Here is an 18537-nt window from a genome sequence, read left to right as displayed (position 1 = left end):
ACAAAATATGGAAGGATGACATTTATTACCATCAATATTAAACTTAATTTTCTTAATGCTCACCGTTTTTACATGTTTACTTTGAAAAGTGAAAACCTTGCAAATATTTTTTAGTGCAAATTTGGATAGGGACTTTTTAAATGTTGGGTTAAGTTTCCTATAACAATGAAATCACCTGTCTGTGAAGAAATTGCTTGATTTAGGAATTGTCAATCTTTACTACAACCAGGGCTTCTATAACACAGCCAGTAATCTTTCACGCTTCAGTTGTATTATAAAAATTCTGACAAATGCTGAAGATGTGGAGATCTATTCATCACCAAGCTGTCAAACAGTATTTGAGAAACCAGCATTTCGTAAATCTCTGATGTAGGAAATTAAACTTTGATGTTATCATGCCACTTGAAGTCAATGACCGGAAATATTCAGGTCTGTTAGTATACATGTATATAATTAGTTTTCTAACCAAGTCTGGAGAAAGTCATTATTAGCCCTACCTTGTGGGAGCCCCCAGTGGAGGAGGAGACAGTTAAGCGGCTCTCTTTATATTAAGAAACAGAAAATGTTACAAGGTGTTCTAGCGAGCTGTTCACAGATGAACAGTGCATGTTGTAGTTCTGGTGATGTTGTGGTATAATGGGTACTGATGCACTGCTTTGCTGATGTAGGTACAAATGACAGCAGCCTTGCCCTGACACGATCCCATGATCAGATAGCAGTTAAGATTTCTTGTCATAACAACAATGATTATGATATGGGACATTAATTTCTCACAACATTATACATCTACAGTACTTTTTACACATATATTAAAAATTATGCTATTCTTAAGTCCACAGATCGAAAGATTTGAGACATCTTTTCTTTTTTTGTTTTTTTGTGCTATTTGTATGTCTGTTGTCAATTTCAACCTTGCCTATAACTATTGCATCGTAAGAGGTAAGGCTTTCAAATTTTTGATATGTCTGTTCCTGTCGAGAAGACCTTTCTGGTGATATCAAAGTTTTTGCCCATGTGACCTTAACCATGACCTTTGACATACTTATGAAAAAATCATTACCACAATGAGGATGTAGGTTGGAGGGGGTAGGGGGGGGATGGAAATAGTGTTGCTGACATCAAACAGGAAATTTACTGATTAAACTTATATTATACTGTATAAAGTTTTGATTAATTCAAAGATTTCAGATTGTTGTAAAGTTGTCATGGGTATTTAATGACACCTCCTGATACTTATATACATATCAAATACTGACTTAATGAAAAGGTTAACTGATATAGCATCTGTGTAATTAGAGACAGATGAGGCGTTACTGCAACCAAAAGATTGATCAGCAAATCTCGTCGAAATTTGCATGACATCACACTATGGTTGTAAACAATATAATCAGTCCTGTGTCACTGTTAATAGCATTTTATATTACTGTAGCACTTTGAGTTTTAGAACAGAAATCGATAGATTTCACGTCAGGTAATTTGATACGGCCATTTCTGATGTCACTTGTTCGGTAGGTTTTAGTGCTGTCGAATTCCGGGCATTTGAGAATTAAGATACAAGTTGTTTACACTTTGCTGTTTTGTTTCTATATAAAGAACTCTTTTGTGTGAAGGTTTTGTTGCTCTAAATGAGTCTGTATTGATTAATTGATTGTAACAGATGGATATTTTGAAATCACTGTAGAACAAAATCGATATTTCTAGATTGTTTCTCTTAAAGTCGGGACATCAGCATTCATGGAATAATCATGAGGGAGATGGTCTCCTGGTTTTATCGTGCTCACTTCTTCATGTCCTATAAACTTCAGGAGTGACTGGTGTAACGAAAAATCTGCTTTGGCTGGGGTTTGGAAAAGCAATTATGCATAGATCTGTGATTCTAGAATTTGTTGCCATGGAAATGTATTTTGGTGTGAGGGTTATTTTGATCGTGCTTCCTGTGTTTAAGATCAGAAAGGTCGGATTTGTTGTTATAAACAAATTCTTTTGAAGATCAAAATGCTTTGAGTTTTGATATTTTGTTAGAGTTTTCTGTCATGAAATTTTACTTACACAGAATTTTACAACCGTAAAATGACCATGGCCTAAAGCATTATATTTACATATTTATACTCACTTACTAACAACGTTTGTTAAAATGGTGTCCTTGACCTTCTGTAATGGTAAAATGGGATTGTATCTGGGAACATTCATAAGACATCAAAAGGACTAAGATACGTTAAAATCCTAAAGAAATTTAAATATTTTGATTACTTCTGTCCTTAGATTTTTGGACCCAGTCAGTAGTATCTTGGCCATGATCAGTAGTGGAAGGGCGAGGTCAAGTTTGAGTGTGTGTATATAAGGTCCTTTATAATCAGAATCACTAATGTTTTGGATACTGAAAGTCACAATTTTTTTCAGAGATTAAATTCTCCATTAATTTTTTATAATTCTACATTTTTAAGATAGCTAAATTATTTGTCTAATTCTAGATTTTTAAAATAACTTATTTTTTTTTTAATTCTGGATTTATCTATTTTCTCAGAAATATTAAAATGCAAATCAAAATTTCACAAATGGTTTGATTGGTCTGAGTTTAGATGTATATATCAATATACTTTATTGATATTTTTTTTTCTCCAGCATTGATATACAGTCCACCTACGTCTGAAATTAAAGTCAGAAAACCATTATCATGAAAATGTAATCTCAGGCATCAGTAATAACGTTAGAGGTTTTTTATTAGTTTTTATCCGGACAGCTAACCACCTATTTACATCGATTTTACTGCTGTTCGTACTTGTGTGAAATTCGCATTAGCTTAAACTGTTGGTGATTTGTGTATTGAATAGACATTGCATTAACTAGAAGGATGGTGTCTCTTTGCCGTTGGGCTTTGAACCGTTGCTAGAAATAAATAAGCAGAAGATTGCTGACATTTACACAATGAAATCGGCCTCTTACAGATGTTGGACGCAGAGTGCTGTTTAAATACTAAATGGATGTAATCAATAAAATTGAACAAACTGGATAAATGCCGGTGACGTCTTTAGGTTGTCTAAATGCTAAATAATTATTTTCATTCCTGTTAATAAGATAAAAAGGAAGGCATTTTTGTCCTCGCATGATCAAAGGTCAAGGTCACTGTGGATAGATCAAAATATTTTTATTTTCACTGAAAAAAATGCAAAACAGTTTCCATGTATCTGGACAGATTTGTTTGAATTTAAGATTTGACATACCAAGAAATTTTGATGTCTTAAAGATGGTTAGTCGGCCATTTTAAGAAATATTTTTGACTACTGATAACACAGCAAAACAGAATGATGTTATCAACATTTGATATTTGAAGAACACATACCTAGTTATTGTTTACAATTTGTTTACTCCTAATAGCTAGACTATAATATAAATTTCAGTGCACTGTTTAGTTCTGAGGACGAAATATTACTGTACTGTAATGTTGTTCAACCCTTAGTGCAAATTTCTTACCTATCTATTTTGTGTTTATTTGTTAAGTTGTTTCAAAGCAATTAAAAAAAGATGGTTTAAAAACTGCGAAAATGCTAAAGTAGAAATACTCGCCACTACACAAAATAGATATATTTATGAATAGTAGACTGGAACAAAGGTGTTGCAATGCTCGAACGGTTAAGATGTTTTGCAGTCTTTATCACTTACCTGTGGGTCACTGTTTCGAGACCTACGTGTGGGAATTGCCAGGTACTAGACAAGGGTTGGTGAATTTTCTCAGTCTTGAAAAAGACTGACGTGAGTTTGAGATTTAGTCACTCAATCTTTGAATTCTTTTGAAATAATGTTTAATTTACCTTGTTCTCAAAAGGTTTAGACATACATGATGAAATTTGTTTTTTGAATTTTCAGGTTGGCTTGTCAATTCTAGTTTGGGCTGGATGTGGTGTTATCTCCCTTGTTGGAGCTCTTTGTTATGCAGAACTTGGTACCACCATCACACGATCTGGAGGTGACTATGCTTACATGTTGGAAGCCTTTGGGCCTTGTATGGCTTTCCTACAACTATGGGTAAGTTTACTGTTTTCTTTAAAGATCAATTTGTCAAAAAAAAAAAAAAAAAAAGAAAACTGCTGAGGTGGTTACTTTAAATTTGTTATATTTTGTGTTGGATTTATTTTCATGTTAATATGCGGGGATAGTCAATCGCGAATTGAAATCCCTCGCAATTATTTGTACTTTTTGATGACATCCATGCTGATTTAGTTAATGATATTGGATTATCTAATAGCTTATCATTCGTGAATTCAAAGCTGTGTATATGTATTCACAAATACGTCAGAAGAGGTTATTTTTGCGAAAATAAAATATTCACAAAATCAAAGTGATTTACAGGAATTTCGTCCTATTATTGAACTGGTTATCGTTTACTACAGGTTAGCCCTACCTTCTGTGCCATGTTAGTAGCTTAAAAGGATACGTTGGAGGCTTGATAAACATCTTCCATTTGGATAGTGTCAAGTCATGATCTGTAAATACCAAACACCTAAATATCACATGCTCTCTGTTTGGGGTCAGTAGGCAATTAGCAAGAAATATACAGAGTCAGGTGACAGTAGAATTGAAAATGCAATACATATTTCAACTGCTTCATTGAATGGTGTTAGTTTTTTTTGTTCTACTTCGTTACATAAGATTCTGGTCTTGTGACAACATTGAAACAATATCTGTATTTTCATGAGTCTTGTATAAACTTTTGATGTTACAGGAATGAGGAAGTTATTATTGAGGTATAAAATTCTCAAGCTATGAGATCAAATCAGCAATAAAGAATTAGAAAATAAATTTTTATATTTCATCACAGATTTTGTATAGAATTGGAACATGTCGCTTTCTGGACATTTAACCGAATTTTATGTTCTCGGAACATCATGCATATTCGCCTGTCTCGCTTGAATAAACAAACACAATCGTTCATATGATTGCATCACTCCCTGATATCTATACTTTTGGGTGCAATATGACACCTTGATGAAGGCTATTATCTTCCTTAATTAGTGTGGAGGTTCTATTGCAAATAGAATATACCGAAAATTTCAACGATGAGAAAAAAACGTGTCTTAAGGAAAATACTTTATATTGAAGATTCAGTACCAATCCTTACATTTAGAGAATTGTTTCTGCAGATGTTTATACTTTCAACTTGCATTCCACATGTTCATCTGTGATAATTAAAAGTAATTTGTTCAAATCCGGAAATCATTGCTTTTGACGGCTTTCATTTTTACTGTATGTTTTGTAAAGCCATTGGAGAAAGGCTTGATTGAAAGCTCTTCTGTTGTGTTGAATTGATACAGAAATGAAAAATCATTCTTTTGGAATATTGTAATATTTTAAGGATATTTTCTTTTTAGGCTAACCTTATCATCATACGACCTACAGCACAGGCCCTAGTGGCGTTGACCTTCGCTTACTATGTACTGCAACCAAGCTTTTCGACGTGTGACCCCCCTCTCATGGCTCTGAAGTTGCTGGCTGCCTTATGTATCAGTAAGTTTTTCTCATCAATTTTTAAATTTGGTTAGTCTTGTACTCGCATGCTAGCAAGTTTCCTTGAGCAAATCTTACTCACTGTGATATAGGGACATCAGACTCCATAAAAGATAGGTAAAACTTAAGAAGAAGGGGTGTCACATGTACCCTGAAATGAGGTCACGTTGACCTTTACTTGAACTTGACTTAAGATACAAAAAGCAGCATAAGTCAGATTTCTTGAGCATATTTCAGCTGCCGGTTCATGTGTGACAGATGTACCCATGAAGCCCTAGCCCAAGTTTCTTAAATCTTGTTATCTAAGGGAAATATTGATGTTTTTGAAGCAATTTTCCATATATTGCTCAAGCATGTTTGACAGCATGGCATTGAAAAAATAAGAAAAATAATAGAAAAATTACAAAGTTGAAAGTACATCAATTTTGTCCTCATATAATGTCACTACACTGAACAAGAAGAAAAAATACAATTTTGAATTAGCCACTATACACAATATTGTACAGTTTTGTTTTGTTATTTGTTAATCATAATTGGGTCAAAAACTGCGAATATAAATTGAAATCAAAACTGCCATCTGTCACTATTTCATTCTTCAGTCCATTTGAATCCAAATAGAAAAATCTGACAATTTTAATGCAGTATATGGAAATCTCCATTCTGATTGGTTAGAATTAAGAAGATTAATATTTTGATATCAAATGGTGATGATACATTTTAATCAGATTGATAATATGCAGATATTTTTGTGGTAGAAAATCTGATACATTATATCAGATGTCAGAAATTGAAGTGACAGAATTTTTCAAAAATCATATCATAAAGATGGAAATGTGACAATTTCTGATATTTATGCGATAGAAAATCGTTTAAGTTATATCAGAAAGAGGGAAATATCCTTTTATTACACATATAATTATGAAAGTTGTTTGTAATTGTACAATAAATGTTAAAAGTATGAAAAGTTGTAAAGGATATGGAGCTCTCGAGTCAGAATTCTGTATTAAACAGGGTACATTTACCGGGTTGGTAAACTACTATCAAGAACAATGGCATCTATTGTTTTTGTATACACAGGTAAATTGCAAAAAATGCCCAAGTGAAATCAATTTAGGTTTAAGATTACTAGTTACCAACTGTATACTGGGGGTATATATGGTCACGGTCTGGTAAAGATATGGAGATGTAGGTCACTTGTGGTGCTTCAACTTGAATTATTGTAAATATGTGTAAATATGTAGGTTGTGTTATGTGTAGTCTTTGTGATTATTCACTAGAAAACACAGATATTTCTAATAGTTAAATGGTTATACACAGCTTTCTTAAAGACAAACTCAGTAGTTCAAGGTCGTCTGACCACATACCACTATACCTGTTTGCATTTGAAGGGGTTCTCACTGTGAGTGTGTCGACATAGACATACTTTGTCATGGCATATGAAAATAAAGTAAGTAGGCATTTCTGTAATTGATCAGTTTGAGGGAGTGTAATTTTCAAAATTATTTTTTAGAAATACTTCATATAGATGTTTTAGTGTTAACCTTATTTTAGGTTTGTACAGGAAATGTGCTAAAAATAATTCAGCTAATTGCAATTTCTGATTTTTTTTTATATAGCAATCATAATGGATGTGCTAATTCATAATAATTTTTTTATTGTTTTTTATAATAAAATCACAACTTATTTTAAATCTATTAATGTGCCCCAATATGTCAAGCAAAGAGCCCTTAATTACCTTTTTAATAACATCAAACCATATATAGTGTTGTTTTGTTGCAATGACCAGCAAAGGGCCTTCCATATGTTGTTCATTGAGGTAGTCACCAGGTGTCGAACCCCTGACATATACTTGTAGCAGGATGTTTGTATTATATATTCTATTGGTGTAATGTTATTTGTATGTAAATGTGAAACAAATAAAGATTTCTAATTTGTTTTTATCTTTTTGCTTAATGCTTAAAAAACCTGTAACCCAATTAGAGTTTTGTCATCTACAGTCAATGTTAACTTGTCAAAGGTCACGTTTGACTACTTTTGTTAAATGAAAAAGATGAGGGGATAGGACCTCGGGTGTTATGTCTATATATATTTGAGCCCATACTATCTTCCTTTTGGTTTTATTCTGAATGAATTGTGTGCAAATTCTAAAATTTATGAAAATGGATTCATGATAATGCTGTAAAAAGTTCACTTTGAAGTAGAGAATTTCTACCGAGCTAAATAAAGATTCTCTCTGAGTCATAATTAATGCAAATATTTTGCTGAACAAACAAAAATACCTTTGAAAAGCAAAACTTAAGAATGAATGATATATTGGGCCTGCGATAATATCTGTTTAGTTCTAATTTTTTTTATAATGTATCAGTTGGTCAACTTTTTCTATAAATACGCAGTGCCACTAATTTTATGTCTCATATTTCTGACATGACAGACATGTCATTAGCACGTGTCCTGTATATTTTAACTGGTATTAGTTTCACACAAAGAAAATAGATATTGACATATCTAAGATCTCCTGTAAATTATTCAAAATTCAACTGTTTTCTATAGAGCATATTGAGATTGAATCTAAATTTCTGTTTCCTTAATTTGTTACATGTTCAGAGTCAGTTGTTTTTTTAGTATTTATCATTTTATCAAAATCTGTTATAAAAATTGTTATGGCGCTGCTCGCACTCTCTGAATACCAAAATAGAAAACAACGGAATGATTTGGGATTTTGAAACAGAAAGAAAGATAGGTCCAGGCCTCGAAAAATGCCATTTGTCACATTTTATATTCTGATGTATGTGTGACACATTGATTGATAAAACAAATGTATAAAAATTCAATTTTATGATACAAATTTAACTTTCATGACAGAACTATGAAATATTTAAAATTTACCTACATTAAGCACCATTAAGATAAGACTGACATAAAAATAGTAACTTGTACTATCGACATTTTATTGTCTACTCAGTTTAGATTTATGCGTTCTCAGAACTTTTAGAAAACTAATGCCTTATTGTGTAAACTCTTTCATGACAGAATATTATTAAACAGGTACCCATAAAAATGACAACCTAACCACATCCATTTTGTATAACGATATTTTAAGTTATCTTACCTCACCACCACGTGAAATGACCTGTTACCAAATATACTTAGCGTTTAAACTCACATGATATCGCCTGTCAAAATCAGACATTGTTGTCAAGTAATGACCACCCACAAAAAAAAATGTATCCACATGACCAAATCTTCCTCGAGTTTTTGTCAAAAAATCTGGGTCTGTTATTTTTTACTGACACGTGTCTCGTGTGTACCATTTTTTCTGTCACATGACTTATATTACAAATTAACTTTTCTGCCCATTTGTACAATAAAATTTTGCAAGTCTTAAAACCAACGATGACAGAAAAATTATCCGAGTATATTTATCGTATGTTTGTATGAAGATAGGGTTTCTCGTGGGACCAAGTAGATCAGGAATGCTTAGAGGTACTTGTATAAAGTTTATTCAAGACTGAAATCTTGATTTGTATAAAGATGTAAATTGGGGTGTAATGTACCCACGGAAAAGTTCATTGGAACCGGGAAAATTGATTATATAAGGAACTTAGCGTTATGAGCACATCGGCGAATTATTGATACATCTTCATGTACTGTTAACTACTGTTACAGACGATTTTAACATAATATCTTAAAAAAAAATTTATATTATAGCTTTTGAAAGCTCATAAAATTACGATGATGAACATATTATGACGGTATATCTCATTACCTCGTTCAAGTCTTACAAGGTCGCCGATACTAAATTTAGAAGGTTTTTGTCTGGACTCTAGCATGTGGTATCAATCCTTGAGTGATTTTACCAAACTTTACACCACTTGGTAGCTACTTTTCAGATTTATTGTGCTTAAGTCAAGGTGGAACTGTGTGAGGATTGATATCATTTGCGAAACCTTGTTAGAATTGTAATGAAGCTTTAGAAGAGGTTTTGATAACATCATATGTGTTAAAACTGAAATGAACGTAGCACTCTAATAAAAAAGTCAAGAAAAATAATTGTGATGATGTGAACATAGATATTTAGAAAATCCCACCATATGATCAGAATATACAACTTGGCAAACAAACAAAAAATCACACCTTATTAGTAAAAGATGAAACTTAGCGTAAAAGAAAAGAATAAAAAAAAATCACACCATATTATTAATATGCCACTAGACAGACAGTAAAACCCTATTATTTACGACAGATCTCATTTATTTATGGTTGATGTAGAAAAAAAAAAAGATATAAATCACAGCAAAATAAGTATAACCCATACTACAGGTACAACACCTGTTATATGTGTCAGCAGTTTACTGTCCTGGTTTTAACCCAGATTTTGAATGATTAGTCTGACACACTGACACACTTAAATACATAGGACATCTATAAAGTGATATGATAATCTTGTATGATAGAAAGATGGAGGTTTATAGACAGGTTACAAATTATATTTAACATTGTCTCATTTTTTTTTTTTTTAAAGATTTCTGCCTCGTGATTCTGCATGCATGACAAGAGATCTATAAAATATCAAATATGTTACAAAACGTGGGCTCTTTCATATAGTAAATATATTTCACATATGAACTTCGTAGTTAAGTGTCTGAATTGCTTTTCCCGCAAAAGAAATATTGTCTCTTGTCTGGTTGATTTACAAAGGGAGGGATTATACCATGTAAAATCCAAAATCCAACATTACAGATTTTTATCCAAATCTATAAAAATATCTATATTAATTTATATTAGAAGTCTCGCATAGGTGACAAATTGATTGAGTAAACAGTTAACAATATTGTTTAATCTTCAAACGATATCGTGTTTTGTGATAATCCTCAGGTAATTTTGACTCTCATGAATTTAAATAATATTTTGACGTGTTTGAATGTCCTTGACATTTATGAATATTGTTACAGATATTTTGATATTGTAAATTTCATTAAATATAAACTTTATTTTACAACAATTATTCAATTATTCCAACAACTTATACTAGTCATGCCTGTTGGCTCAAATGTAAGCATGCCAGGTTACGTCTACTATGGGAAGAAACTTGAGTATTTAGGGAAAACCGTCATGATTGTAGAGCTGATAAATTACCTTTTTGTGTCTCCATTTGGGGAATTGGACCCCGTAAAGCTAGGTGAAAGCAAGTGCTACCACTGTGCTACCAAACAGACCAATTGTGAAATTCACTGTTACAAGTATTGTGACATTTGTGAATTTCGTTGTTACAAGTATTTTGATGTTTTGTGAATTTCTTTGTTACAGGTATTCTGACATTCGTAAATTTCTTTGTTACAGGTATTCTGACATTCATGAATTTCTTTGTTACAGATTTTTTGATGTTCCTGAATTTCTTTGTTACAGGTATTCTGACGTTCGTGAATGTTTACAGTGTTCGAGCAGCAACTCGTATTCAGGACATCTTCACTGTTGCGAAGATTTTGTCTCTTATCATCATAATCATCACGGGTTTTGTTCTTATTGGACAAGGTAAGTAACTCGGGCCAACAAAATATGATCTTGTTAAAACACACACCCTACGATGTATCTTATTTAATCACAACTCCTTTTTGCTTTTCTCTTGTTATTTTTTCGAAGGAAACTCAATATTTTGTGACCATATTATACCAATCTTCATGTAATATTGAGATAGATGAATATGTCTCTTGTTTTTAATTAGTTAGAACGAGGAGAGATAATTTGAACCTGTCTTAATGACACTGTTACAGGTGAGACGGAGTACTTTGAGAATCTGTGGGAAAATACAGCTGGAAAAGGTGGTGATGTTTCGGGGATATCGCTAGCTCTGTACAATGGCTTGTTTGCCTATGCTGGATGGTAAGTGTTGTAATTAACTGATTTTATACCAGATGTACTGGTGCTGAATAACTGCATGTAACGCCAAAAGTAGCCGGAGTCTGTTTTCTATATAACGCCATTAATACTCAACAAGAGTAGATAATGTCAGTGTTCTATATAACGCCATCAACACCTGGCAACAGTAGTTTATATATGTATTCTGTATAACGCCATCAGTCCCTGACAACAGTAGAATGTGTCTGTGTCTGTATTCTGTATAACACCATCAGTCCCTGAAAACAGTAGTCTGTGTCTGTATTCTATATAATGCCATCAGTCCCTGACAACAGTAGTCTGTGTCTGTATTCTATATAATGCTATCAGTCCCTGACAACAGTAGTCTGTGTCTGTATTCTGTATAATGCCATCAGTCCCTGACAACAGTAGTCTGTGTCTGTATTCTATATAATGCCATCAGTCCCTGACAACAGTAGTCTGTAGTCTGTGTCTGTATTCTATATAATGCCATCCGTCCCTGACAACAGTAGTCTGTGTCTGTATTCTATATAATGCCATCCATCCCTGACAACAGTAGTCTGTTGTCTGTGTCTGTATTCTGTATAACACCATCAGTCCCTGACAACAGTAGTCTGTTGTCTGTATCTGTATTCTGTATAACACCATCAGTCCCTGACAACAGTAGTCTGTGTCTGTATTCTTTATAACACCATCAGTCCCTGACAACAGTAGTCTGTGTCTGTATTCTGTATAACTCCATCAGTCCCTGAAAACAGTAGTCTGTGTCTGTATTCTTTATAATGCCATCAGTCCCTGACAACAGTAGTCTGTAGTCTGTGTCTGTATTCTGTATAACTCCATCAGTCCCTGACAACAGTAGTCTGTGTCTGTATTCTGTATAACTCCATCAGTCCCTGAAAACAGAAGTCAGAAAACAAATTATTATAATCAATTGTCATGGCTTTTCAAACAGTCTTCACAACAGATGTTTCAATGTGATAACAGACATGTTTTGCTGATGATAGATGTTTCAATGTGATAACAGACATGTTTTGCTGATGATACACATATCACTAATGGTATGAGACTGTTGTACTCTGTGTGTCTATACTAAAGAAATCATGACCTTCTATTGAGTTTGTCGTGTTTTGTTATAGCATTGAAAATAAAAAGGAATAAATCAGATATTGTTGACACAAGGATTTGAGAATAACTGAAAAATTTGAAATAAATAACTTATGTTTACAAACAAACCCCTAATTTTTTTTATTATCTCTTTAATGAAACTGTCGATGCCTTATTTTAACATACTGTAAATCACTTTGATTTTGTGAATACTTTATTTCGCAAACTACTCTCTCCAGATGTATTGGCCAATACATGATTTCACAAACACTTATCTAGAAATTACTTTAAATTCACAATTGATGAGCTGTTAGATATCGGGACTCTGCAAGACTCCGATATTGGTAACGGAATTGACTTAAATGCCATCCAGAATTATTTTCGTATTTGAATTCATGATTGTCTCTCCTGGCATATTAACACGTAAATAACTACGACCCAAAACATTAGTGGTTTACGGAATATATATATCTTGATGACAAGTACATATTTTGAAATATTTTTTTCCTGTCTCAATAGGAACTTCCTGAATTTTGTCACAGAAGAAATGATAGATCCTTTCAAGTAAGTTTTTTCCGAGGATTGATTCAACTACATGACGTGTAAATGCGAGATTTTACTTATGTACACAAAAAAAAATGACTTATCATCTCTCAAATGAGTTCATGAAGGATGACTTTGTATTAAAAAGATGATTATAGGCTTAATCAGTCCTATCAACAGGTGTTTGTAAGAGATAACATTGAAGGCTTAGTTTGTGAAATTTAGCATCCATTTCATGTAGTTAATGGAAGATAATGGTATTGATTTTGTATCATAATATCATTTTTTTTTTTTTTGTACAAATTTGATTTTTGTCATAATATGTCAGTTTAGCAGCTGTAGTGTTTTGTTGTAGTGTAGATTTGAAATCCTAAAAACAAAGCATTGTCGGTATAGACAAGAGTATTATGGAAGTAATTATGAGTGATCTTCATTTGTTTCAGAAACCTACCAAGGGCTATCTACATTTCTATCCCTATAGTAACAGCTGTGTATATCCTTACCAATATCGCCTACCTCACGATCATTTCACCCTATGAGATGTTAAACTCCAATGCTGTCGCTGTGGTGGGTACCTCTCAAACATCTCTACTTATAGACTTTGAGCTGTTTTTTTTCCCAGATATTTAATAAAAAAGATACAAGTTAAATAATATTAAGGTGATATTGAAAAACAAGTCTTTATGCCTCTGTGTTTCGTCTTCATTGGAGCCCATATTTTAACAAATTTTATAGATATATAAATATGGTTTTTTTTTTGGCAAATGTATAATTTTTACATAAAGTAGATTACACTAAAATGAGTGTCAGGGAGTTAAAGTGTCAAAACCTACGAAATCCGACGTTTGTTTAACTAAACTTCTGTTGATTAATGACAATAGAAGGAAACATGTTTGTTGTCTTACTTCAGATGTCACTGGAAAGATTTTTTTGTTGTCTGTTTTTCAAGAAACATTTGCAATTAAGGTTATTTTTTACCCATAAATTACAATCGTACTTAAGAGAAAAGTGTTCTTTATCTGTTGTAGACATTCGGTTACAAAGTGTTCAGTGTGATGGCTTGGATTGTACCTGTGTTTGTATCACTCTCTACATTTGGAGGTGTGAATGGTCTACTCTTCACATCAGGAAGGTAATGTTTCTGTTTTTGTTTACCTTGTGTTTAGTGTGATGTACAAGTTCATTGTCATCAGAATAAGTTTTTGTATTACCTTTTTAAATAGACGAAACTTTGATCACTAGCTGTAGAGATTTTTTTTTTTTTATTCAGAAAATCAATTACATTTGAAAAAGTTCATGGGATCCAAATATCCTTGTATGAATATAAGTAGTCACATCGCTGCAGAATTTCTGTTTGGATGGTCTTGTAGTCTGTTCACATGATTTTTTAGGAGGGTAATTGATGAATTAATCATTTTAGTACTGCTAAAACAAGGCTTCTTATTAAAGTATAAAGATCCTTTAGTTAGTGCAGCCCGTTGGAAATTATCACATGCACTGAAAAATCAAAGATTGTCGTAGGAATCTCTGTGTGGTGCATTGGATGTTAATTAATGAGGTTGGCAGTTGGATGCACATGTCGGATGAAAGGGGAGATGTAGTAGGGGGACGTTATAAAAGACAGACAAACTCATATGATAGACATTAGCTCACTAGTGCAAAACATGTCTACCTTCCTTTGATAAGCTAATAACACTGCATGTCACCTGTCCTCATCACAGTTCCAACATGAACTCAAAGACCTAGGTAGACACACTAACTACCGTACATGTTTACCCCCTCTCTCCCTTAAAGAAACTCTTTTATTACCCATAATGCTTTTAATGCACATTTACTTTAAAGATCTAACAAATTTGATGTGCAATTAATTGTGCCGAAACATTTCCTGTACATTTCTGATGAGATGGTCATGTCTGAACTGCCTGCCTCCAATCTACAAAGTGGAAAATGTCTTGATTTCATAAAATATTGCCTTTGTGTTATGGACAGGGTGTAATTAAGACATAACATTTATCTTTGATTAAGACATATCTCCCTGGTACATCTTTTCACACGTCTAGACACCATTAAGGAGGAAGCAGTATTATTAAGTCAGTGACATGTTGTACACCATCCACTCTGACATACAAGTCACAGATCTTTATTAAAAATTCAGTTTAAATTTTACTTTTATTATATAAATTTATGACTCATTGTAATGTAAAATATTTAATTATAGATTTTAATAATTGTTATTAGTAAACCAAATTTTTTTTGACAAAACATAATTTTTTTAAACAAACTTTAAAAGAAATTGACATACACTTGTTGATAAAACATAATTTTTAAACAAACTTTAAAAGAAATTGACATATACCATGTTTAAATTAACTTTTTTTTTTGCTCAAAGACCAAGTCAAATGCAGCATTAGGTAATTCAAAATTAGACACAACATTAAAATCTTTATACATATTTGTGCTTATAAATGATTATAATTATAATATAATTATATATATGTGGAGAAGTGGGTATTCTCACCACGTAGCTGGCTCCTATCAGTTTCCCATTTGTCATTATTTTGTTGATATAACAAGAATCACTTTGATGTGTACTGATGCTGCCCTCTAGTCAGTACAGCATGAAACGTTTACAGAATACAGAGCTTTGCTGTAGGTATGATAGAGAACATGGAGACACAATGATATTATAGTGTGAAATTTTTCATAATTTGAAAAAATATCATTAGTGTAGTTTTGATAATATCTGATAAGAAAATTACTCATTAAATGGATTGAGTTGACGACCATGTTATCATGCGTATAAATATATCAGAAGTACAGGAAAAGGGTAGTTATGATGAAAAAAAAAGTGACCCTATTTAAGAAGGTCAAAGGGTACCTGGTACTTAGTCTTACTCTGATACTACAGGAGTGTCAGTCCCTTACAAGTGCATGCACTACACGATAAGAAAGGATTTTTTTTGGTGATAATCATTTTTCCCTTACTGGAAATACTAAAAGCGGCTGTAGGTTTGTAATAAGCCCGCCATTGAACCAGTAGATATGGAACTAAGTTTATCTGTTTTACAAGCTGTTCTTCGTGGGAATATTGAAATGCCCTTCCAAAAAAAATTTTTTTTTTTTTTTTTTTTATTTTGCAGATTTCTCTTTGTGATGGAGTTTAATGTACATTTATAAAGAAAACATTTCTTTATATTACAGATTGTTCTTCGTGGGGGCAAGGGAGGGCCACCTTCCTGATTTCCTGTCTATGATTCATCATCGTAGATTCACACCCATGCCTGCCATGTTGTTCACTGTAAGTTTGTATATTCCTAGCTTTGAAATTCATATTTCAGAAAACTCAACAATGATTTAAAGCAAGTATAAAAAGTCATAGAGTGGCTATGGTTTTCACAAGTCTTTAAAAATAAGGGAGGTGAAATAGAATTGAATTCTAGAAGAAGAAAAAATGGAAATAAAAATTGATTTCCAATTAGTCTATTTCTTTCATGTGTAGAACACATTTTGCTCATTGTCTTAAAATCATTCTTTGGAAAGATTTCAAGTTGAGGGAGAATACTGTGTGAAAATTTAAATGTGTCTCGTCAGATAAATTTCATGGTTGGTTGAAGAAGAAGATATCAAAACCGCCTGATTGATTAGATCCAGGACTTTTTTCAAAATCAATATTACATTTGAAGACACGGTGATTTCAGGGCATCTATGTCCCTAACACACAGAGTCGATTACCAGACAGCTTTGAGTGAATTGTACCGGAAACACCTCATACACAAACATGTCAAGTTAAACTTACTTGTTTTAATGGGGACATTACTGTTGTATTTTATTGGTGACGGCTCAGTGGAATGCTTTGTGTTTATCTAGTGGTCAGTCATTTGTAAAATGATACGTTAACTGATCAAAGGCATCTAGTATGTAATATCTGATGTTATTTCTCTTTTGGGTGGCCTTGTGGCCTTTTGTATGAAATGTCTGATGTTTCCTTATAGGGTGGCCATGTGGCCTCTTGTATGTAATATCCAACGATATTTCTCTACAGAGTGGCCTTGTGACCACTTGTATGTAATATCAGATGATATTTCTTTACAGAGTGGCCTTGTGGCCTCTTGTTTGTAATATCTGACAATATTTCTCTACAGAGTGGCCTTGTGGCCTCTTGTATATAATATCTAACGATATTTCTCTACAGAGTGGCCTTGTGACCACTTGTATGTAATTTCCGACGATATTTCTCTACAGAGTGGCCTTGTGACCTCTTGTATGTAATATCCTATGATATTTCCTTATAGAGTGGCCTTGTGGCCTCTTGTATGCTATATATGATAGGTGCCTTATATATGATAGGTGCCTTATATATGATAGATGCCTTTTATATGATAGATGCCTTATATATATGTAATATGTGATGTAATTTTCCCTACAGGGTGGACTTTCACTGATCATGTTGATTGCGGACGATGTTTCCTCCCTCATTAACTATATGAGCTTTGTACAATGGCTTTCTGTAGGAATGTCAATTGTCAATCTCATCTACTTACGGTTCAAACAACCTGACCGAGAGCGACCAATCAAGGTAACATCCCTTTCATAAACATTTTCATCTATTTCTTCCCTATATAAACTGGTGCTAAACATGTAATAAAATCATGTTTCTTGTAAATGTGATAAGTCTCATAATAACCCCCAGAACACAAACGTTTGTCGGGGAGACGATAAAATTTGTCAACCAGCCAACCAACCAATAACCTCTCGTTCATATTCACTTGTTGAATGTGTCTGTTTGCCATAAACATTGGATAAATAGCCTTGGATAATTACCTCCCGTTCATATAATTTGGTAGTGTATTAGCTGTTTAACCTGACTGGAAATGAAACGCCTGAAACAATTCAGTTTGATCGGAAAGGTTTCAAATGATCAAAATAATATGATGTAAGTCCAGATGAATTTTCTTTATTTGATGTGTAAGGAGGAAAATGAATTATGAAAGAACGTTCATTTTTATGATATTTATCTTCTTAATGTTGATGTCAAAATCGTGATGTTTAGAAAAGTAAACATGTTTTCTTCTTATCTTCGCAGTTCCCGTTGTTTGTGCCGTTCCTGTTCTTGGTGTTTGTTTTGTTTCTTTTGATTGTACCCCTTTATGCTGCTCCCTACGACACTGGGATGGCCGTAGTGATAATCTTGTCAGGAATACCTGTCTACATCCTTGGTGTTGTCTGGAAGAGCAAGCCGAAGGTCATCATAGAATTTATAGGTATGTTGTCCTTACTGAATATTAAACGTCCGCTGAAAGACGAGAGGCTGTAATAGTGGATGTAAAACCTGTTTAATTCAATGAAATAAAATCGAAAATAATAGTTGTTTCATTGAAATGAAGGAAAAATTTAAATCACTCAAAATGAAATGAGTATAAGTGTTTGAGAAGTATGCAAAGGGAGATAACTTCCTTTATTAACGTAAAAATTTGGGAAGAAAAATAATTGTTGAATGGATGTGATATG

The 18537-nt window shown here is 33.0% G+C and overlaps 1 protein-coding gene across 1 annotated transcript in view; it reads left to right on the top strand.

Moving 5' to 3' along the window:
* The window catches only part of LOC132552964 (large neutral amino acids transporter small subunit 1-like), a 39590-nt gene that overhangs the window by 17610 nt on the left and 3443 nt on the right, over nucleotides 1-18537 (top strand). Inside the window, exons 2-11 of the mRNA XM_060217169.1 lie at nucleotides 3865-4023; nucleotides 5367-5502; nucleotides 10909-11034; nucleotides 11274-11382; nucleotides 13006-13050; nucleotides 13473-13596; nucleotides 14058-14161; nucleotides 16231-16327; nucleotides 17456-17605; nucleotides 18113-18290. Coding sequence (XP_060073152.1) covers nucleotides 3865-4023; nucleotides 5367-5502; nucleotides 10909-11034; nucleotides 11274-11382; nucleotides 13006-13050; nucleotides 13473-13596; nucleotides 14058-14161; nucleotides 16231-16327; nucleotides 17456-17605; nucleotides 18113-18290 — 1228 coding nt within the window. The remainder of the gene's footprint in view (nucleotides 1-3864; nucleotides 4024-5366; nucleotides 5503-10908; nucleotides 11035-11273; nucleotides 11383-13005; nucleotides 13051-13472; nucleotides 13597-14057; nucleotides 14162-16230; nucleotides 16328-17455; nucleotides 17606-18112; nucleotides 18291-18537) is intronic.

This window comes from Ylistrum balloti, unplaced genomic scaffold (genome assembly GCF_031769215.1).
Source record: "Ylistrum balloti isolate Yb309-2 unplaced genomic scaffold, AGI_CSIRO_Ybal_v1 Utg369636, whole genome shotgun sequence".
Lineage (NCBI taxonomy): Eukaryota > Metazoa > Mollusca > Bivalvia > Pectinida > Pectinidae > Ylistrum > Ylistrum balloti.
The sequence above is the reverse complement of the archived record's forward strand: the minus strand, read 5'-3'. Positions and strand labels throughout refer to the sequence as shown.